Source organism: Pan paniscus, chromosome 5, assembly GCF_029289425.2.
Source record: "Pan paniscus chromosome 5, NHGRI_mPanPan1-v2.0_pri, whole genome shotgun sequence".
Taxonomy (NCBI): Eukaryota; Metazoa; Chordata; class Mammalia; order Primates; family Hominidae; genus Pan; species Pan paniscus.
The window spans coordinates 125,404,803-125,429,181 of NC_073254.2; the positions used below are offsets into that span (position 1 = coordinate 125,404,803).

Genomic DNA, 24,379 nt, shown 5'->3' on the forward strand with positions numbered 1-24,379 from the left:
AGGGGCTTCTGGAGAAAGTGGCAAAAACCATAATCCCAGCCTAAGTGAAAGGCATGGGCGGCACACTTGGATCCCCTCTCACTTTAGCAGAATTTGGAATTTGGAAATGACTCTCCAAGTACAGGGACAGCCCCATCAAAAAGCAGCCAAGAGGCGCTCACCCTGAGGCTGTAGGACTTAGGGCCAGGAGGGCAGGACAGACAAGGTAGGTCATGCCCAAAAGAGAATTAGATGCAGCTGCTTTTCAGGAAACACGTCCAGAAATGGAAACAATAAAAGACTGGAATAATGTACTTTCCAAGGCTAATATCTATGCCAAGGAATCTCTACCATTAAAAAAAAAAAAAAGAGTGCTCGTAATTTTCCAGGACTTACTCAATGTTTACAAAAATTAGCAGCCCATCAGACAACAAAGGGGGAATCTTAAGCCCCAGAAAGAAAAGCTTGTTCAGGTCACAGTTTTGACCACAATGCCATTAACTTCACCACATGAAGTGCTTTCTTTTCCTGGCCCACAAGCACCCCCCTACTCATTCTCAAGGTGGAGAAATATTCTAGTTCAATCAGTGAGAGCCCAAAATCTTTTGGGGTCAACTTTAACATAAAAAACCCAGAGTGGGCCCATCTCTTCTCTCTGGGACCATCTGCTCTTGGGTGAAAAGGGCTCATAGTAAGCTTCCAGCTGCACATGACCAGCAGACTAGGCGGGGCCTTCTAGAAGCCTGTCAGGCCTCTTTCCACCTCTCTGCTTCTCCCCGTGTGGGTAAATCAACTCGTTCCCCCACTGGGACTAGTTACTATTAATTAGGGAGGAAGCAGAAACCGTCACTCCGACCTGATATTCAAGCCTTGCTCTCAATACTCGTCATGACCAGGGAAAACTGAAATTTTAACCCCATTAGGCTCCATTCTTTGGTGTATACTTTCCTGACCAAAAACCTGGTGAAGAGGTGATTTGCACCTCAAATCCAAACCTAACTAAATATCTGATCATGAGGACATTAAACACACTCATATCCTCCCTCTCCTGAATAATTCTGTTATCAATGAGGAAATCCAAACTGTAACAAGATTACTTAGAAAATACGAAGAAATAAAAACAAGACTATCACACATTAAGTTTCATGGGATGTGGCAAACACTGTTGGAGTTGACATCTATTTCTTTCTGGTGCCATATGAAGTCCCACTGATAGTTGGGGAAAGGGTGTGGCCGCTGCTGGCCAATCAGAATGTCCCTCCCCCAGACCAGGGCTGGGCAGGACCTCAAGCAGGTGAGGCTGCGGCTCATCTCAGGGCTTGCTGGCATGACTCACCCATCAGGGAGCCAGCCTCTTCCAGTCCTGCACTACTGAATTCAGGAGTTTACAGGAAGCAGGCTTGGGAGACTGAGAGCTCATGCTTGGTTATGCCAGGTACTGAAGGGCAGTGATCACACTGTGACTGATGAGGAACATCTGGCTGGAACGGTGACAGTTATACCTTCAGAAAGTTTGAGGTTTACCCTCTTTCTCCATCAGATCGTATCATCTGCAATTGAGCATTCTCAGTGAGGATTCTGGGTACTGCTCGCTTGTACCTCCATCTGTCATAGATAATGTGACAGACACCTCTGTCTGTATTCTAACTATGCTAACTCCCTTCCACGTTCTTTATATAAGTAAACCCTGTTCATTTTCATAAGCAAAGTCTTTCCATCAATTCTAACCCACAGGCAATAGTCAACAAAATAGTAATAGTAGTAAACCCAGGCAAAACAATCAGAATCCTTTTTTAGGGACAGAGATGAGTATTTGAAGGGAGAAGTTATCTCAACCTAAGACACTTGGGGCTACAAGGACTGTGAGAAACCCAAAGAGACAAGACCCAGCTTTCTCTACCACATAGGAGTGGCTGCTGGAAAAATAAAATTATCAGAGAAAAGCAGATGACCTAAGAGAAAAAGACAGGTTCCCAAAAATACCACATGCACTCCTGGATCAGACTGTGCCTAAAGGCACTTATACCCTGAACCTCAATAACGTGAGCCACTCAGCTCCTCTTTTTATGTGAGCTGGTCTGAGTTGGGATTCAGGTACCAGTAATAAAGTGTCCTGACTAACACAGCTTTCCTTGGAAGCCTCTGGTTTTCTGAACGAGATAAGACTGGATGACCATGAGCAGGCTGGAAAGAGGAGAGCTGACCAGAAGCTTGCTCCAGGGCTGGCTGGGGATGACTGAGCAAGTTCTCTACAATAAAGGTGTTTTATGAGAAAGAATAAACTTTAAGCATTAAAATAAAAAATGTTTAAATAACAAGAGAAAATAAGAAATCAATGAACTAGAAACTTTTAAGCATGAAACTTAGACTTCCTAGATCTGCTTAAAAAAAAAAAAAAAAAGAAAAGAAAAAAAGCACATTTAGCCAAAGCTCTGGCTAAACTAATCAAGCAAAGATGATGCTACAGATACTCAAATTTAGAAATTATAAACAAATATAACCACGGATTGGGAGAATAAAGTCATTTAAAAAGCATATTACACATAACTTCATGCTAGTAATTTTTAAATCTCAATGAAATGAATAATTTACTAAGAAATACAAAGGACTAAAATTGATCCAAAAAGAAAGCAGAACTGAACAGAGCAATGACTGTGAAACAAAATGGGGGGAAAAAACCCAAGAATTAATTGCAATAAAAGAACTTGTCCCAGATAACTCTAAGGATGAAGTTTTTCAAATTATCAAAAACCATAATTTCCATACTATTTAAATGGCTCAATAATGAGTGCAATGGTGAGCATTTATTAAGCACTTACTATGTGCCTGCTACTTTGCTAAATGGCTCAAAAACACTATCATTTAATGTTAACAATTATATGAGGCGGTTTTCTCCAAATTACAAGTCAGAAAAATGAGGCTAAAAAACACAACCAATTGTCAGACTGGGTGTGGTGGCTCACATCTGTAATCCCAGCACTTTGGGAGGCCAAGGCAGGCAGATCACGAGGTCAGGAGATTGAGACCAGCCTGGCCAACATGGTGAAACCCCACCTCTACTAAAAATACAAAAATTAGCTGGGCGTGGTGGCACATGCCTGTAATCCCAGCTACTCGGGAGGCTGAGGCAGAAGAATTGCCTGAACCAGGGAGTCAGAGATTGCAGTGAGCCGAGATAGCACCATTGCACTCCAGCCTGGTGACAGAACAAGACTCCATCTCAAAGAAAGAAAGAAAAAAACCAACATGACCAATGTCTAATAAAATTGTGGAGCTAAGATTCAATCCTGCCTTTCTACCTCTAAAGTTGCTCATTTAACAACTATACGCACTGCCTTCCTATGAACAGGCAGAGGTTCCAACATTGCTAAGGGTTCTCATTAGTTGCTAGAGGGAGCAGAGTAAAAAGAAAAGTCTGGAAGAAAAGAGACAAGTTAGGAAGTTACTGAACATCTAGCTCAGTGGCAATGTATGAGAGACCCAGGGAGGTGTTGGCACAGACAAGAGCGCAAGTAGAAAGTTATGAGATTTTATGGAGGTACAACTGGAGCTCCAGAGAGTCATGTATATGATTAAATAAAGAGATGATTCAAATGGTCAGAGGATCTGGAAGAGTCCCAGAAATTTTGTCACATGCCTTGATTTCCCCCAATGAGAAAAATTGGAACCATTAACACTAATTTACAAAGATGCTATAAACAACAGTGAGGCATCTATTAGAACTTAGCTGCTTATGAATAGGCCCTAAAAAAAATGAAAGGTATTATAATTGTTCTTTAATCAAGTAATCTAAGTATTCCCTAGGGCAGTTTTCCCAAACTTTCTGGGTCTGAAGAATTACCTGAGGTTGAGGAATAGGGGTCTTGGAAAACAGATTTATACCGAAATCCAGTGCTCCAGACTGAAGCTTCAGCATTTGTATTTTTAACAAGTGCCCCAGTGATTTTTATGGCTAAGCACTTTCTCACCTGAACATGGCAGAATGGGATGGTGAATTAGGCACCTAAACATGGTGGGGGAAAAAAAGAAGCTAAGGCCGGGTGCGGTGTTTTATGCCTGTAATCCCAACACTTTGGGAGGCCAAGGTGGGCAGATCACTTGAGGTCAAGAGTTTGAGACCAGCTTGGCCAACATGGTGAAACCCCGTCTCTAATAAAAATACAAAAATTAGCCAGGTGTGGAGGCGGATGCCTATAGTCCCACCTACTCATGCTACTCAGGAGGCTGAGACATGAGAATTGCTTGAACTTGCCGGGTGGAGGTTGCAGTGGAGATCTGCCACTGCACTCCGGCCTGGGTGACAGAGCAAGCCTCCATCTCAAAAAACAAAACAAAATAAAAAAGAAGTTGAGAGAAATCAGTTATCGTAGTTCTTTAGATGTTCACTTTTTAACTGCTATTTTCCCAAAAATACCATATCTGATGCCAGCATTTTTCACTGAAAAACTGCAGATGACTGAAACCAAAGCTGAGTAACTGCTTACAGAGAAAACAGTAACATTAAATGTATACAAGTACTTGAAACAATTCATCAATGATTTACAGTGTGCTTTTCTAAAATGGAGCTTTCCCTGATAGTGAACCAATGGGGCTGGAGTCTTAGCCTCTACAACAGCAGTGTCCAGTCTTTTGGCTTCCCTGGGCCACACCGTAAGAATTGTCACAGGCCACACATAAAATACACTAATACTAATGATAGCTGATGAGCTAAAAAAAAAAAAAAAAGAAAAAGAAAAAGAAAAAGTCGCAAAAAAAAAAATCTCATAATGTTTTCAGAGTCTACGAATTTGTGTTGGGCCACATTCAAAGCCATCCTGGGCCACATGTGGCCGGTGGGCCGCAGGCTAGACAAGCTTGTGCTACAAGATGTGGCTTGGCCTCCTTTCTGCTCCAGTCTCTAGCAGCTCAGAGATCAAGTGGCATGCCCATCTTCAATCTCTGGTCCTCCCAAGCTACAAGGCAAATTCCATGCTGGTATGGGCATCTGTCTTACTTATGACACCGCATCCCCCTTATTTAACCCAATACTCAGCACAGTGGGCACCTAGATAAACTAAGGAGAGAGGAGGAAAGGTGAAGAAGTAGGAGGAAATGAAGCACATATGGAGAAAAGAGAGAGAATGAAACCTGCAGGCATGTGGCATTGGGGTAGCCAGCATCCATGCTCCCTCCGTAGCGCCCTCCCTTCTAAGTGGAGCAGGTAGCTGTGCTGCCACTACAGAAGCCAAAGAGGGTCCCTGGGGCTTCTACCAAATCTCTTCTCTTACTGCTGCAATACAGCCAAGGGGCAAGCACACACCCACAGCTTGGCCAGTCAAGACTCCTTCTCTTGGGATACCATCACTTGAAAAAGAGACGGCAGGCTGAATGACTGGAGATCACTGAAGCCATAGCAATGCTGGGTGAAAAGTGACATTCCTGCCTGCTCAGAGCCTGGCCCTTGGTCCATTCCAAGCTGCCTTCATATCCTTGCCATAAATGCCCCATTTGCCTAACTTGCCCAGAATCAGTTTTTGCCGCTTGCATCAAAAACCGTATTACAGAAAGCAAGAGAAAGGAGATTGGGGGGTGGGGGTGGGGAGAAAAGGGAATGTAGTGATTAGGAGTAGCCCAGTACCAGCAACTTCCTCATACTTTTGACAATTATCCCATCCGGAGATCAGAAGGAAGGTGTTCCCTAAATACATATTTCACTTGTGAATTTCTGAGAAGTATGTTTACAAACTGTAATAAAGCTAAACATTCCCACAGAAGGTAGTAAGACTTTTAAGACCTTAGAAGTCTTAGAGACTGAGATAATATGTGGTAAAATAGTTACTAAACACATTTCCCACGTTTACTACAGCAGGGATACATACAGCAGTAATTCTCAATCCAGGCCCATATATGGGACATGAATGAATGGGTAGAAGGTGTCTCACAGGCCAGCTCTGCCAGTGGGGTTCACAAGGTATCAATTTAAAAAGACGCTACTTTAAGGCTACTGCCTTTAAGTAATCTTTGGCCTAGTTTCATCACTACACTTGGGAACAATAAAACCACACTTACAAGTCACAGTTCCAATGAAAAAACAATGTTCAGAATGTATCTTTTCATGAAAAATCTGGAACTCAAGAGGAAAATCGGCTTAGTTTTGTGGATAAAAATAAAAAGAGACAAGAGTCTTTAAAGTCAAACATTCTGACTAAGCAATTAGGAGACTAGAGTCAGAAAGTATGTACCCTGATACATGGAAGGTGCAATGCCCAAGCAGCACCATCTTCGTTTGAATGGAGCTTTGCTGTATATGGATTTTTACATACATTTTCTCACTTGGGTGTTGTTATAACTGGGAGCTAAATTAATGAATATTACTTTAACTCTTTATAGATGAAGAAAATGAAGACTAGATCAGGTAGCTTGCTATGGTCATAGAACAAGAAAACAGAAGACCAAAGACTGCAATTTGTATCTTCTGACTTCTGGTACCATCCAGCAAATACTTCATTCCTCCACACTGCCTTGCAACAGAAGCAACATCGGAAATGCCTGCCAACTCACAGAATGAAGGAATTATCCACACAGATATCCCCAGTTTGTTATAAAGTTTTCAAAGAACACTGTACACCAAAACCAGCCTTTTATACCTGTAATTTCTGGGGATCAACAGCTCCATCAGTAAGCTTTAACTGCTGGCTTTTGGCTTAGAGACATTTAACTAACCCCTCACGTATTGCAATTTCCTGGGAGCAAGCTTCCACCCCAATGGCTCTGAAAACATAGTGGCCAGATGGGGAAACGCAGACTGATCAGTCCCTGCTTGCCTAGCTCAGCACCAGTTCTTCCAGAGGCTGCCTCTGGATCCGGGCTAGGGAAAGCACATGATCCAGGCAGACCTAGGCTAGACCGACACCGAAATTGACACCAGAAAGAACAGAAACTCCTCATGCTACACACTTTTAAGGTTAACCCCAGAGACCAAAAACAAAAGCAAGCAAGCAAAGAAACAAACAAACAAAAAGACTTCAGGACAGACAATGAAGGGCACCTGGGAAAGCAGACGTTTTCCTACACAAACTTTGTTCTCCGCTGATCTCTGTGACACTAAAATACCTACATAGAAATCCTAGGATTTAAATATCCTAGAGATGATCAGAAGTCCTTTAAGGTTTAAATCTTTCCTGCCAAGGAAAGAAACAGTACTGAGACAGGCGGAGAAGGTGGTGACATTTCCAGGATTCTTATCCTGCAATCCTGAAGGATTTCTGTTCTAATTGCCATAGCCCCTTAATCAGCAGGTGTAACGGGGTCACTTCCAGCTAGTCAGTGAGAGAATGGAAAGTGGGAACTCACATGTCCCAGAAAAGAAATCTACATTTATATTCCTTTCATCCTCTCTGAAACAAATTGTTATTTTATCTTATTTTTCAGAAGGAACGAATATAAATAAAGATACTTTTTTCCAATCCTGTTAGAGTTCTCTTCTCAAGGTCTGTGAAGGAAATGGAGTTGTTGTTACTCTTATTTTGCCCAGGGCGGCACTCAGGGAGAATAAGAAGTTATTAGATAAATGCCACTGATATTCTACATTTAGCTAACTCATGTGCCCAAGCTCCAGGACAGTTCTGTGAAAGCCAGACCTGACAATCAGTTACAGTTAAGGCAGCTACCCCTTGAAAGGTGTAAGTTTTTCTTTTGTGTATTTCTTCTTCAGCAACTCAGTAACAACTTCTAGAACATTCAGCTAAAAGGGTGAAGACACAATAAGATGGAGTAAGATGGGGAGACTGAGATTACAAGAATATTGCTTCTACTTGGACCCCTGGGTTGCAAAACCAAGCCAGAAAAGTAAATAGAAGAAAGTATCACTATCAGGAAGGGGAGCAAATTATGCAATATAGACTATCTGGTACCACATGGGTAAAGAGGCCAGGAAGAATAAATGCTAATTTAGCATTCCCCCAGCGATCGGAGAGATGCTGCCTCCATGATGAAAGCAATGTAAAAAAGCAGGGCTGAAGGAAGAGCATTCTCCTTGCCTGCATATCCCAACTATACAATTCTCCCTGGACATGAGGTCCATCTCCCTAGTGAGGAATATATGCTGATTTATCTAAGTCTCTGGTTTTATACACACACACACACACACTTTTTTTTTTTTTAATTAAGAGACAAAGGCCGGGTGCGGTGGCTCACACCTGTAATCTCAGAACTTTGGGAGGCTGAGGCGGGTGGATCACTTGAGGTCAGGAGTTCAAGACCAGCCTGACAAATATGGCAAAACCCCGTCTCTACTAAAAATACAAAAAATTAGCTGGGTGTCGTGGTGGGCGCCTGTAATTCCAGGTACTCAGGAGCCTGAGGCACGAGAATCGCTTGAACCCAGGAAGCAGTGGTTGCAGTGAGCTGAGATCGTGCCACTGCAATCCAGCCTAGGTGATGGAATGAGACTCTGTCTCAAAAATAAACAAATAAATAAAATAAAGAGACGGGGTTTCATTATGTCATCTCAGCTGGTCTCAAACTCCTGGGCTCAAGTAATCCTCCCATCTTGGCCTCCCAAAGTGCTGAGATTATAGGTGTGAGCCACTGTGCCTAGCCTGATTTCTGGAAGTCTCTGGATTTGGCCACTGGGCCACCACTGATCTTGAAGAAAATAGTTTATGCTAATGGGAGATGTTACTGGGAGTAGTACAAAGAAAAGGGTAGTTTCAACTATGTCAATAGGCATGCAGAAAGTGGCTTGTGGATAGGCAGGGAAAGAGAGGGAGAGAGCCCATGATAAAAGTAAGATCTGAACAGGGCACACACCCTAAGGGACCAGGAGACCGACTGAGAGGAAGAAGGCGGTTCAGAAGAGCTAAGGCAAAGTGTGGGGTTTGGGATTTGCTTGTTTGTTTGCCAGGGGAAACAAGTACACATACCAGAGGGAAATTTAGAAAGGTAAAGTTTAGGAAGTCAACCACATGTTATTTACAGACTGGAGGCTCAAGTTACCAAACAACAGGGTACGGCAAGACTACGCCAAACTTCCTTCTCCAAGTTACAAAGGACAAGGTGGAAATGTGCGCGGAATGGGAAACATGGGCTGATTATTGGGACCTACTTATCTAGTCTTCAAATCTTTTTTTTTTTTTTTTTTTTTTGAGACGGAGTCTGGCTCTGTCACCCAGGCTGGAGTGCAGTGGCACGATCTCGGCTCACTGCAAGCTCTGCCTCCTGGGTTCACACCATTCTCCTGCCTCAGCCTTCCAAGTAGCTGGGACCACAGGCGCCCGCCACCACGCTGGGCTACTTTTATGTATTTTTAGTAGAGATGGGGTTTCACTGTATTAGCCAGGATGGTCTCGATCTCCTGACCTCGTGATCCGCCCACCTTGGCCTCCCAAAGTGCTGGGATTACAGGCGTGAGCTCCCACGCCTGGTCTCAAATCATTTTTAGGGACTGCAAACCTCCTTCTCTGGCCCTTCATGCTAACGCTACCATGGTTACTCTGATATCCCATTTATACCAGTGAAATTACACTGTGGTAAGTGCACTTAAACAGCATATTATACTTAGTAGGAATCTGAAGGATTTCTAACTCAAAGCTTTTCCTTTACCTTACTTTTGGCGTTTAGTTTGTATTTCCATATAGTTCTCCCAGACCAGTTTTTACAAATGTAGTTTTTGTTTGTTTTTTTTGAGACAGAGTCTCGTTCTGTCACCTAGGCTGGAGTACAGTGACATGATCTTGGCTCACTGCAACCTCTGCCTCCTGGGTTCAAGCGATTCTCCTGCCTCAGCCACCCAAGTAGCTGGAATTACAGGCATGTGCCGCCATGCACGGCTAATTTTTGTATTTTTAGTAGAGATGGGGTTTTGTCATGTTGGCTAGGCTGGCCTCGAACTCCTGACCTCAGGTGATCCACCCTCCTCAGCCTCCCAAAGTGCTAGGATTACAGGTGTGAACCACCGCAGCCGGCCCCATGCTGACCTGTTCAGACAGCATACTTCAGGTGTCAGAGGGGGCAACGTAGGCCTTTCCTGTGCATCTTCCATGCATACCTCTCATGCGTCTCTAAGCAGTCTTGTTAATGATGCCAGTGAGTCTATCATCTTGGATCTGATGAGTTAAATTTTGGTCCCAGACTGAAAAGATATGGTGGGTTTTTCACAAGAGCGGAAAAGCAGCATGAACATTTTCTATTCACATTATTAGCATATACACAAAGGTGTATTAGCCATACCTTGCTGTAAAGAGGAGAATCTTTACAGAGCCTCTAAAACAAATAAAAAGCTGCTTATTACATTTCCAATAAAAACCATTCAAGAAGTGAGAAACATCTGTAGCTCTTTTACAAGATCTGAAATGCTACCAGTAGGTCTTGGATTTAATCTAGTATTTAATTTAGGTTGGCTAATTCTGACAGTGCCTGGCGTTTAAGGCTATATCCTTTATAAAACAAAACCAGAGCAGACTTGTAACAGAAAATTCTCAAAAACAGGGGTGGGGCAGGGGGTAGAGGGAGAGTTGAATCTGGATGAATCTTTTCTAGCTGTCAAGGCCCATATTGCTATTTTACAGCAAATGCTTCAGACTGTACAAGGTAACACACAATTCAGTTGATTCTCTGAAGCAAATCTAACGCTGATATGAAATATGTTAACAGAGATATTTTGTAAAGAAACAGAGGAGAAGCGCTGTCCAGTAGATACATTACGCAAGCTACATATACAATTTAAAAATTTCTAGTAGCCACATTAAGGAAAAAAAAATTAATTTCAATAATATATTTTATTTAATCCACTACACACAAATCATTTCAACCCTGTTTTTGAGAATTTTCCATTACAAGTCTTCTCTGATTTTGTTTTATAAAGGATATAGCCTTAAATGCTAGGCAGTGGCAGGATTGGCCAACCTGTATTAAATACTAGATTAAATCGAAACTCTATTTCAGATCTTATAAGAGAGCTACAGATGTTTCTAATGTCCTGACTGGTTTTATGTAATCCATATAAAATATTAAGGTATTTTACATTTTTTTTTTCAAACTAAGTGTTTGAAATCCAGCATGTATTTTATGCTTACAACATGTAATCAATTCAGACTAGCCACATTTCAGGTCCTCAGGAGCTACAAGTGGCTAGTGGTTATTATATTGGATAACAAGATATTGACCAACTTTTCTTGTAAATATAGTTGTAAGGAACATAAAAACAGATTAAAAATGGAATTTTATCACAGGAATTCAAGGACATTTTAATATTAATATATTAGTGAAGCTATATAATTACCCTGATTGGTATTAAAAAGAAATCAAAATCCAAAACTAAAAGTAGGAATAACAATGCTTAAACAAGATGACAAATATCATTCAAAATAACAATTTAAACACTAGGCTAGAAAGTTCTTTCTTACTACTATTCTTACATGTTTTGCAGAGCTTTGACCAATTCAATAAGACCTGAACTGAAATTTGGTAGAGGAGAAAATAATAATTGATTGTAGATTATATGATTATGTATCTAGAAAACCTAAGGGAAATAGCTGAAAACTTATTCAAATCAGTGAGTTCAAAAAAATTACTAGGTACAAAATATATAAAATAACCAAAGTTTGATAGAAGAGAAAATAGAATTATCACTAAATTTGATTATATGTTATATGATTATGTATCTAAAAATCTAAGGGAAATAACTGAAAATTTGGTGAGTTCAGTAAGGGAACTAGGTACAAAATAAATATAAAATTGGTAGCAGTAGCTAGTTTAGCCAGGCATGGTGGTGTGCGCCTGTAGTCCCAGCTACTTGGGAGGCTAAGGCAGGAAGATGGCTGGAGCCCAGAAGACGGCTGCACTCCAGCGTGGGCAACAGCAAGACCCTGTCTCTAACAAAAGAGTCAGTAACACTTGTATATGCCATCAATAATGAAAAAGGAACCCATTTGATAGCAACGACAAAAAGCAAATACCTGAGAATGGAGAAGAGATTTCAAGGCTACTGCAACAAGTAATCATGTCATTGTCAGAAATGTGGAGATCTAGAAAAGTGCTTGTTTGGGACATTATTTGTAATAGTGAAAAGTTGAAAACAATCATTTCCAACAGAAGTCATTAGGCATAATATAGTGCATCTGCCTGATGAAATAGTATCACTATTAAAATTCTGGGCTGTAAAGATTGCTTTCTAACATGAAAAATTGCCATGGTAGAATATGAAGTCAGAGAAGGATGTAAGATCACGTACTCTGAATTATTACAATTTAAAATATATATATATTTTAAAAAAGAACAGGTCAGCATGGGAGTGGGGGCTGGCCCAGGGTTCACACCTGAGGGCCTACAAAGGCACATGGCAAGCACAGACATGAATACATTCCTTTAGCTTGCATCTGCAAAGTATTACACCCAGTCTTTTTACTTTTACTTATTTTTTAATGTGTAATTGATAACCGCCTCGTCTACCTGGGTTACCCTTGACTACACACTTACTAGCTGAGTAGCCATGGACAACATACTTAATCACTCAGCACCTCAATTTCTTCATCTGTAAAATGGGGGAAATAAAAAGATATATTTCAGAATTTGAGAATTAAATGAAACAGGGTATGCAGAACTCCCGGTAAAGTGCCTGCCACATGGTAAGCATCCAAGAAATGTATACCACAAAAATAGTGTATACTCCAATGTCTTAGTTTCTATCAAGTGCTGACTATAAGATCATTAATTAGCAGTTTCATCCACTAATTGGAAGCTTGATATCCACTAATAAGTGGCTTGTCATCCATGAACCTGTCATTATCAACTAAGGAACAGCAAAGTATACATGTATACAAAGTATACTTTGTATACATGTATACAAAGTATACATTCACTAACAGATAAAACCTGGGTCATTTTGACAGTGCTAAATCACTCAATCACCATCAAAGGCTGTAGAAATCCAGGTTATAGCCAATACTTCAGGTGAAGAAATCATCAGGTCCTTAGGGACAGTTTTCCAAGAGATGCACAGGAACTTCATCCTTTCCCTGGTGCTTTCTAGCCAGTACAGGTTATGCAGGTGCATGTGACTCTCCACTCCCAGACCCAATCCCTCTGTCTCAGTCAGCCCAGTGTTGAACGATCAGGGTAATCTATGGCAGGGATGAAGTGGGGAGGTAACCCCACACCTGTTCTCTGTCCCCTCAGACTTACCTGCAGAGCTACAGCCTTCACCATTCCTAAAGATACTCAGGTGTTTCTCACTTTGGAATTTCTGCCCATCCACTACTATAACCCAGTGCTTCTGGAAAGAAAAATTAAACCCCAAATATCAACCATTCTCATCCATGAGATCTTTGTCTTTCTTGAAGGGAGTTAGAGAAAGAATGTAGGATTGCAGATAAAAGTAAAAACCATTAGGAAATCTCAAAATAGCAGTGTGCTTACTTTAGGGACAAAGGATAAAAAGAAGTTGTAAGAGCTTTGCAGTGGGCAAAGGAGAGACACTACTCACAAAGAACAGGTGAGGATAGCAGAAAGCAGGTGAGCCAGTGCTTGAGACTAAAGGAAGAAGGAAGAGATGATCATGTGGTTTACTCCCCTGCCTCTACTTTCTCTCTTTTCTCCATATACCATCATGCTCTGGCTAAGCTCTTCACTCCATCCCTTTCCTTGTCCCAGTGGGGAGATGGGCAATTCTACATCAGGAAGGGATGCTTTCCTGGCAAATCTGAATTCAGGTATCCAGAGAACACTGGTATATACGGTGGCAAGGGACTGCAAGAAACAGGCGGAGTTAAGACACAGGCATTTGAAGGCTGGCCTGAAAAACTACCTAGAGTGCCATTTAACATTTTTTTTTTAAATGGGAAACGTACACTGCAACTCTAAAGAAGCTCGAATAAATTTTGGGATGCTGAACATATCAGAAGCTGCAAATATGTACTAAGTATTATGTACTATGGTTATAAATAGAAGAATCAAAGAACTTAAGATGAACTTGAGAAACACTATTCCCCCAACCAAGCAAACTTAATTAACTACATAAAGTATACATAAATGGGCTGGGTGCGATGGTGCACACTTGTAATCCCAACACTTTGGGAGGCCGAGGCGGGAGGATCACTTGAGGCCAGGAGTTCGACACCAGCCTGGCCAACATGGTGAAACCCCCGTCTCTACTAAAAATAGAAAAACTAGCCGGGTGTGGTGGCACATGCCTGTAATCCCAGCTACTCGGGAGGCTGAGGTACAAGAATTGCTTGAACCCAGGAGGCGGAGGTTGCAGTGAGCCAAGATCGCACCAGTGTCCTACAGCCTGGGTGACAGAGTAAGACTCTGTCTACAAAAAAAAAAAAAAAAAAGTATACATAAGTGACAAGTCCTAGGCACTCCAAAAAGGGAAAAATGTCTGTGGGACATAGGACTTAGGGCCACCTTCATTACTGAATGGACTTCAGCAGGATCCTTGAAATACTGTTTCTCCAAAAGAATATGAAAGCTTTATGTTTTTAGGGCAGAAAATGCTCCCCCCTGCCCCTTCACTACTTAGCTTTTGTTTCACTGTTGTTGTGTTGACATCAATAAGCAATTTAAGGACAGTGTTCAGTTTTCAAGACCTAATATTCATTTCATATACAAGATTTCCTTTTCTTTGGAAAAAAATATTTAGGCAATTTTTTCCTTTAACATCATTTCTATCTAGGTTTTCGTTTTTTCTTTTGGCAAAAATCAGTTTTCTTTCTGATATTTTCATTTAAAATAGCTCATCAGTGTCACTATGAACCATAAACATTATCTGAAACACTTACGTGATTTTCTCTGGGACTAAGCCATGCTTTTGTCTTTTCCCCATAAATTATTTGACAAAAAGTAGTGGTAACAACAGGTATACTCACCATCCCATGGCAGAAAACACCAGAAAGGAAAAGCTATAGTTAGTGACATTTAGAGTTTGGTGCTAGCTACTAAGGCTGCCTTATCTTTAATTAGAAACCAAATTACCTTAGTCTGTTCACTGTCGGGGTCTTCAAGCCAGGCGTAAGGGTCACAAATTTTATGACCATGATAATCCTGTACCTGTAAAAAACAAAATGAGGTATTAGATAATTACTCTCTAACCCCAATTAAAACTGGTATTTTTTTAATGTAATGGAGAAATAGGAAAGGGATGGACAAAAATACTAATTGGCTCACTGGCAACGTGTCTGCCCAAATTACCACATGAACCAAAGTTGGCAGGTTCTCAAAGGTGTCAAGCCACCCTTCATGAAAAGAATGTTTCAGCTAGAGAGGAAAGAAAGATGAAAGGTCAGAACAGGAAACCGCTCTGTCCCTACAACACAAAACAAAGACCTGCCACTGTGCTAAAGAAACTTGAAAACGTGCTGTCAGCAGCCAAGCACAGAATGACACAATACAGTGGACAATACAGTGGGCACACAAGAAGGGCACGTCAGGGAGGGGGCTAACACACACGTGCTCATTCTCCTGTTCCGCTGAGCTTCCCAATGATTAGAAAATCTCCCTGCAATGTAGCCCAGGTTTGCTTTTATGTCTAAACTGCCAAAAAGCAAGTTACTAATATGTAGTATAATGATTCTAATTGACATAAGTTCAAAAAGCTGACTTAAATGCAATGGCAAAACATTTTAAAACTAATGGCTTTCTTCCTTTTTATTTATTGTTATGAAATGCTTTTTTCCACTGTTTACAAAAAGAAGGTGCAAAAGCATCACCCATTCAGGTTACCATGATATTGGAAGAAATAAAACTGCTTAGTGTAAGTAGAACCTGGCTGAAGGAAGCTTTCTGGAGCTTCTAAGGCCTGGCCTTAGAAGCCACTTGAAGGCATCTGAAGGAGCAAGTAGAAACAGTTTTCACCACTCCTCAAGTGATTATGCCAAAAGAAATTATCCAGCAGTAAAAATCATTACAAAATCTCTCCACCTGATACCATCAAGATTAACCCCATTAGGACAGAGTGCAGTGGCTCACAGCCATAATCCCAGCACTTTGGGAGACTGAGGCAGGCGGATCACTTGAGGTCAGGAGTTCAAGACCAGCCTGGCCAACATGGTGAAATCCTGTCTCTACTCAAAATTTAAAAATTAGCCGGGCGTGGTGGCAGGTGCTGTAATCCCAGCTACTCGGGAGGCTGAGGCAGGGGAGTCTCCTGAACCCAGGAGGCAGAGGTTGCAGTGAGCTGAGACCACGCCATTGCACTCCAGCCCGGGCAACAGAGCAAGACTTCATCTCAGAAAAAAAAAAGATTAACCCCATTAATGAAACCACACTGACAATGTCTTGCCAATCAAGTCTCTGAACCACTCCAACATTCTAGTTAAGGCTTCTTGTATAAAGCTGTTGGGAAGACTACCTCTATCTCAGATGAATTTTTTAATCTGTCTCCTTGCTTTGTTCTATAATGCCAGAAGGTAAGGGCTATTTCCTAAAGAAAACCTAGTGCTGCTCTAGTTCCAGTGTGGCTCTGGCTGGGTGAGAACAATCTCTCTGGCCCTTACAACACCGGGCTCTCCACATCTGTCCTTGTCTGATGCCAGGTGAAAGAACTCCTGGGGAAATGCACAACTGGATAAATGGGCAGGTAAGCCAGAACACTCTGTATATATTTTCATTAAACAACTGACTAAGCAAGGGACGTAAAAACAAGAGCAAGGAACATAAAACCCGACTAAAGCCTCTCCAGATGGGTCTTCATAAAGCTACCAATTTTCAATTCTGATATCTCTAACTTTTAGCAGACTGTCACCACTGAACAACAGCTTTTCATCTTTTCTTCTCATCTGCAAGTCTTTTACATTTTACACACCTTGAAGTAGTTATAAAATAAGCTTAAAATAACAATCTTCTTTTCCTAGCATTAAGAAATCAGAAAATTTTGAATTGTAAAGCATCTTTCAATCATACACTTCTAGGAGCAACAGCAGGGATAAGGTTGGGTAACATGCCCAGAACCATATCAAGTTCAGAACCAGACCTGGGACTAAAGCAGTCAGCCCACCCTTTTCCCCAAACACTCATCAGAGGGGCCAGAATAGACACTTAGAAAATGTTCCTGGATTATGTTACTAAATTCAGGCATATCTAGAATTTTACACCAAGCAGCCCTATCTGCCCAGACCGGGCACCATCATCTACAGCAGATGGAAGTTATTGATCAGATATTTTTAACTAGGACAAGAAACATTCTCTCCGGGACAATTCCAGAGTTAATCCCAGGAGCCACAACTCTCCACCTCCAATTTTTTCTAAGACCATACCCTACAAATGAGGTGGATGTGTCTTATAGCCACTTCGCTTGAATCAAATTCTTCCACCTGATTTAAGTTTGCTAATCATTCTTGATCTCCCCAAGAGGCTTTAAAAATAGAGCCCTGATAAGGTACTGTACTACTTGATCCTGTTCGATATTTTACTTGTACTGTTCAACAACTCACCCACTGCCTTCAGGATAAAGTGCAGACTCGTACACACAGCAGGCAGGCCCCATCAAACCTGCCCTGCTCATCTTTCCAGCCCCATGCAAATTTATCCATCTGTTGATGGTCTGGTCAGAATCGCCTTCTTGCCACCCTACAAACAAATGCAATTCCACAACAATCCAGGCCTGCATAGCTATGGCTTTACTTTAGTCACAGGATCAGGAATGTCCTTTGTCCCTTACCCAACTGGTCAACTTCCAGACTCAATTCACATAATACCTCCTCCTCCTGATGGAAATTAGTCCCATCCTCTTCTGTGTTCTCCTCTCACCCTAAATCCTCTTCTATCAGAGTGTGAGTCCCCTGCGACAGACCTGAATTTCCTGATAGCAACTCTCTTAAGCAATGGTCGATGGTATTGCACAAGAAGTGTCATGGCTTCCAAATTTCTGCCCAAAATGGCAGAACTCCACCAAAATGGTCTCAACGCTCCAAAACTTTCAGCAGGAGAGTACTGAGCATGTGGCTGAAGGTGCTCAAGTGAAAGAGACAGAGAGCTACCGCAATCCCCACCATCAGCTGGGGAGAAACAAACCCATCCTAGAAATCAAAGGCTACCATTTAAGCAAATACCTAAGTCAAGCCTAGGGCTTAGTAACCAAAACCTTAATGCAAAAAAAAAAGATACTCCACCGTAAGCTATCAAGGAGCCACAGAACAGGATCCAGACTGGGCCAGAGCTACATTCCCTTGGCCACGAGGCTTAGAGTTAGCATGAGTTGCTTAATGAGAAGGAACTGGAGTGTATTAAAATCCACAGTATACCCTTCCGAGTTGTTTATAACCTTTTAGATGTCTTCATGAAATCCCCACTTAAACCTTTCATGAAATATCAAACATAAATAAATAAACTGTAGGATTTAGGCACCCAGAGTGGTGAAAAACTAACAAGTAACTCTAAAAACAAACTTAAAACTGCACTTATCAAACCACAGAATGGGTAATTCTTTATATTCTGATCCTCAAGAACCAGAACCAAGATAGTCACCTGGCTTCCCATTACTAGTCTGGAACACTGCAGAGCTAGACTGTCACATGAATGAATGAATGAATGACAACATTCCTACTGCAGAAGCAAGTAAGCCCTATGGTCAGTCCAAATATTTCTCATATGAGAAAAAAGGCCCATAACAGGTAAAAGAGCTGCTAAAAGTCACCTAACTAGTGAATGACAGAACCAGAACTAGCGCTCTGGTCTTTTCATTTAGTCCAGCCTCTTTCTCCATTCCAGCAGGATCACTTTACTCCCATATTCAAAGGAAACAACCCTTTAAACCACAGGAATAGAGCTTCTTGAGCTGTTAGGGTAAATTTAATAAGCAAGCAGCTGAGCAGACTGAGAAAACATGGTTACCAGATGGCCACTGGTCAAAGAAACCATGAATGAATGCATCAGTGTCACTTGGAAGTCTTAATTTAAAACAGTATTTACTCCGAAGCGTCAGCACCCTTTACCCCAATGTAGCACGTGCTTTAAAGTAAACACTTTCTGGCATAAATTGGGAAAGTAAACAGAAAAACATTAAAACTGTATCACACAAATACATACTTATTCTGATTATATTTTAAGTAATCTGAGAAATGTAGCTATTAGTAAGAGAATCATGGCCACAACATGTGGATGCAATCCAGTTCCTAAGTCGTCAAATTCACGTTTACACAAAAAAGGTGTCTGCCCAGAATTCCGCCTACTGGATCTCAACAGTTACCTTGAGTTCATCTGCAGCTTAGGCAAATGGTGGTCAACTCCGCCACTAGACAAAACTTACTCATTCTGAAAAAGGTCAACCCCTCTCCCTTCTAAGACCTCCTCTCACCCTCTCTCAACTCCTTTTCTTGTTTAAGAAAACATGGATCAGCACGGCCACACTATGGGGTCACTGCTCCGCCTTCCCCATTTCTGTCCGGGTCTCTGGCATCCCCAGGGCCCAGTGCGCCTCATCCGACCTGGGACAGGGTAGGCGCTCAACACACCTTTTAAAATCGAACGAATATGCTTCAACTCTAAGGACTTTAAAGTGTAAGTTTTAAAAGTTTGTTTTCGTTTTTAAATGTGACATCTCACAAACACACACACACACACACACACACCCCAGCGGACACTTTCTCCTACCACCATATTTAAGCAAGAGGCTTCGCCAGTCAAAAAAGCAGTGACACTGTCTGTCTTCCCACTCCCTGAAGACACCCATTCTACCCGGGCGTCTGCCCTTGACCCCATTGATTCTAGGAAGCGGTCGGGCGGCGCTGCCCACAGGCTCCGCCGCCAGCACTAGCAGAGTGACCGCCCGCGGGACCCCAGCGCTGTAGAGGAGCCCCGCGCCCCCGGCCCAATTCTCCCAAACAAAGGCCGAGGGGGAGGGGAGGGACGCGGGGGTCGAAGGCCTACAGGAAGAGGAGCTGCGGGTGCCACGGGTCAGGCAGGCTGGGCACCTTTGCCCGGGAGCCCTGTGGGCGGAGGCAGGGATACTTACGGCGGTCTCGTCGCGGTACACGTCGGGGTACTGAAGGGACAGCATGGCCGGGGACAGGCAGGGGGCAGCGTGGAGGGGCGCGGGCTCCGGGAGCGGACCTGAGCTAGCCGGGCTGGCCGCGAGGCGCGGCTGGGGCGCAGGCAGCTGCGGGGCGGCCGGCGGCAGCGGGCGGCCGGCTCACGGCCAGAGCTAGCACAAACGGACTGGCGGCGCGGCGGCGAGGACGTGCAGAAAGCAGGAAGCCGCTGTCTGCGAGGCCGGGAGCCCCTCCCCGGCGGGCGGGCCCAGCGGCGGCGGCGGCGGCAAGAGGGAGCGGGCGGCACCGAGCGTGCGCTAAGGCCGGCGCACAGCTCCCTCTGCAGGATCGCCGGCCGCGCCCGCGCCGCCCGGGCGCACGGAGGAGCACGCCGGCTACGCGCTCGCCCACGCCCGGCCGCCCGCCCGTCCTCTGCGCCGGGGACACGTCCTTCCACCGAGGCCGGGGCCCCGCGCCTTCCCTAGCGCCCTGCCTCGCTTTGGCCGCGCTCGCAGGACCGCCTGTAGGAGAGTGAAGCCCCAGGGTTTCCTTGCTGATGGAGTCCCCCACCTTCCCCAGCCTTCCTGTTCCCGGGCTGGTTACGGCGGCGAAGGGAGACCTTGCCTCTACCCAGCCTTGGAAGCAGAGGGCTGGAGGTGGCCTTATGTCCACTGCCTGCGACTCTGGACTTGAAGGGAAGAAGTAATCGATCATGATGACCGTGAAAGAAACACGTCTCCCTTCATCCCAGGACCCCTGGTGGACACTGGGTGGTTTAGCATCCGGACTATGGAGATGCTTTGGAGGTGTTGGCAGGACTACGGTTGAGCCCTTATTTGATATTTACCGATTGAGAAAGAACCAAGATTAAGAGGCCTGGAACTCATCAGGGGTATTTTATTTATCCTGCCTTTTCCTCATTTCCTCTCCTGCTGTCATGCTTGTTTATTGAGCACCTACTGTTTATGGGAAAAAAAGATATTAGACAAGATACTTGACCTCAAACCCATGAACATTTAATAGTTACATGTCATCATCCTCGGGCCAGCAGCGGTATGTGTTCTGGTCTTGCTTCCTGGACCACCCAGAAGAGACTTTATAGCCCCAGCCATCAGGGGTATAGTGTGTGCCCAGTGTGTTTTCTATCCCTGGCTTCCAAAAAGTCCTGGAAGAAAGAATAGGTGTGACCAGAAAGTCCTTCACCTCCGGAATCTAAGTGGATATGGTAACTATTATAAACTTGTGTCCTCCGTCTCTTTTGTGATATGGTCCCAATTCCATGCCTCACCCTTAGTTCACCATTTCTGGTCATAGTGATGTGTCATAATCATTTTCTGCATCTGATCCCAGATACCCCCTCCTTGGGCAATCTGAGAATCCTCAATTCTGGGAGAACTCACGCTATTGATAACAAACTTTGTGCAAACACGGGGGCATAGCCCACTACAGCCCAGAAGTCCCAATTCCAGTTCCCACCTTGTGCCTTCCCTGGCTGTCACCTGACGCAGGGACTGGCAGGCATTGTCTCCTCCTTCTGCCACTGTGAGGGATTTTTTAAAGAGCAACCCAGGAGCACTTGACCCAGCAGACCCCCTAATGATAATATTAATGCTTATTGAGTGTTTTTTTCAGTGTATCAGGAAACTATCTAGAACTAATGTCCCTATTTTATAGTTAAGGAAAACGGGCTGACTTTTGCCCAGGACTTCACAAAAAGTGAAAAAGTAGAGCCAGGATTCAAACCTAGGTCTCTCCAATACCAATGCTCATTCTTAACCACTCTGACGGCCTTCCTACTCATAAATAAGTAGAGATACTCTAGAGTCTACAGCGCACCCATTTGCAGGGAAAACTTCAATTTAGCAGGACCTAAAGAAAATGTGGGAATTGTGGTACCCAAAGGACAAATCAAACCTAGGTATCATCCTCTCTTCCCTTTCAGTCAGCCGTTCTGGTGCCCAGTTCCTCTGGGCCCTGAGAGGTAAAGGTTTGTAGTGGCACAGACAGTGCAAGAGGCTCCCAGCAGTAGGTTGTCTGCATCTGGAGTGAGATGGAGTGGGAGGGAAGATGGGAGAGCACCCTTTCCCCTCCTATTGACCACGTTAGTTGCACTTCTGTTTGCCAATGTGTTGTCTCCTTTAATCCTTATAGCAAAGACCATTTTACAGATGAGGAAAAGGAATCTCAGCAGCTTTAAGGGAATGAGTTCAAAGTCATCACACAGCTAAGACGATACAAGATTCATATTCATAAGTTGACTGCAAAGTCAACTTTTTCCGTAGACAATGCAGAGAAAGGAAGTATTTGAACTATCTCAGAATGGAAGTGCCACCTCCAGAATAAATACCAGAGCACTCTTTGACCTCTGACACTGTAGACTGTTTTCAGGGGAATTGTAGAATTTACACTGTGATAACTCATGCTCTAATTCAGAACCCTAGGCCCTTGGGAGAATGAGGGTGAGCAGAGACATATAAGGACTTCCAGGGCAGCCTTCAGCCTCTCCTCTGACCTCAAACTTTGTGCCCCACTCAGTTAAGAAGAGTCACCCTCCGAAGAAGGCAGGCTAGTGATCATTTACTGCTGCTTGGCTGTCTCTACCCCACCTCAAGTTGCTTATCAAAGCAACCCCCACCCACATATGGTCTCCAAGAGAGGATTTCTGGTAAATGCACAAGGATGCCCACCCAAGGGGCGAAGTGGGGACTGAAATCCATCTCACTCTCCACTTGCCACACTGCAGACAGGTGCTGGCACATTCACCTGGAGGAAGGGGTGTCTTATTCTCAAGGGACTGCACCTTCCTGGGTAAAGGATATTTTTCTAATTCACACAAGGGTGCTGTCTTGTTAGCACCCCTTAGAGATGGATGCTTTGAGTGCTGCCTGGATAATCCACCTTTTAATTTGACTCTGGTTTCCAGGTAGCTAGCTAACATACTGACTAATTGGTGGAGTGCAGTCATGTCACACTATGTTTCCCCAAAGATTTATGTTGCTTTTTCCAGTGTGACTTTTAATGGAAATTCTTATGTATTCTTGTATATCTAATCTTTGCAAGGCATCATGAAGTGTGAAATAGCACCTAGGATAAGAGTAAGATTCTCCTTCAGGCTCTGTCACTAACTGGTTTCCTAACTTTGAATGAGTCCATCATATCATCAATATTTTTATTTAGAAATTGAGACAGTTGGGTTAGGTGGTTTCAAAAGAATCTAAGATTCTTTAATTCTGAGTGGGAACAGGAGATACAGGAACCTCAAAACTAACTCTGAATTAAGAATAAGATTATCCTGAGGGAGAATTGTCCAAACGTTATGGACAGATGCAGGTAAGATTGGGCAGTAATTGTCTACTGAAAAGACTTTCTCCATAATTTTCTTCTGTTTTCAAACCATTCACAAGAGAAGATTTGGCTCTAGGGACTATTGTTGGGCCTGTAGTCCATACTAAATGCATGGATCTGACCTTTTCAGGAGCTATAACTGTTCCCTTCTAATACCCTTCTCTCAACATGGGCATATGGTTAAAAGGAGATGTGAAGTGTCTGGAATTACAGCTGTGAAATCTAGGTCTCCACCTCATTCTTCCCCTTCTCAGTTTAATGCTTGGCTGAATTAAGCACTAAAATGAGAGGATAGGGCTGAGTTCAATCCAGATTAAAAATGTGGGCAGAGAAAGTAAATCAAGAATGAATCTGAAGTATTTTTCTACTTCAGTTCATGGAACTTATTTAAAGCATTTCTAATGAAGTTCCTAAGATAGGAATGTTTTTAAATCAGGAGAGAGGAATATTTTTTCTTAGGCCGATTGTAGGAGAAAAATCAGGTGTGGCCCCCTGCATGAAAAATGTTTCATTTAAGTAGAAAAAGATGAAATGATCTATTCATCCACTGTTTTAAATGGAGAACTGAGAACTTAAAACTATTCAATAAATACAACATGTAATAGAAAATGTGTCAGTTCAAAATGATTGGGTATAAAGTTAGAGAGGTAGGAGATTAGGAAGGAAAAGAAAGGGGGAAAGCGAGATAGACATAGCAAGATGGACACACAGCATCACAGATTTGCTCACACCAAGAAAAGTAAAGATAAGTACAAAAAGATAGTATGGAGACAGATAAGCACATGAAAACATGCAGAAAATCAGGGTCGGACAACTGCAAAGAGTTTCATGGAGCCACATTTCATCTTGTGGCCTTTAGGATATTGTTACAAATTTTAAGTTCTATTGGAATTTGTAAAACTCTAGGATAATTAATGATATTACCGATATTACCTCTTGGTGCTTTTTTTTTTTTTTTGAGACAGAGTCTTGCTTTGTCACCCAGGCTGGAGTGCAGTGGTGCAATCTCGGGTCACTGCAACCTCTGCCTCCCAGTTCAAGCGATTCTCCTGCCTCAGCCTCCCGAGTAGCTGGGACTACAGGTGCCACCAGTGTGCCCAGCTAATTTTTGT

At 43.0% G+C, this 24,379-nt stretch overlaps 1 protein-coding gene across 1 annotated transcript in view; it reads right to left on the bottom strand.

Moving 5' to 3' along the window:
* The window catches only part of PREP (prolyl endopeptidase), a 128,126-nt gene extending 107,865 nt beyond the window's left edge, over positions 1-20,261 (bottom strand). Inside the window, exons 1-2 of the mRNA XM_034962627.3 lie at positions 19,907-20,261; positions 14,932-15,006 (exon numbers count right to left, since the gene is read on the bottom strand). Of these exons, the coding sequence (XP_034818518.1) occupies positions 14,932-15,006; positions 19,907-19,951 (120 nt within the window). The 5' untranslated portion in view covers positions 19,952-20,261. The remainder of the gene's footprint in view (positions 1-14,931; positions 15,007-19,906) is intronic.
* Positions 20,262-24,379: the final 4,118 nt, after the last annotated feature.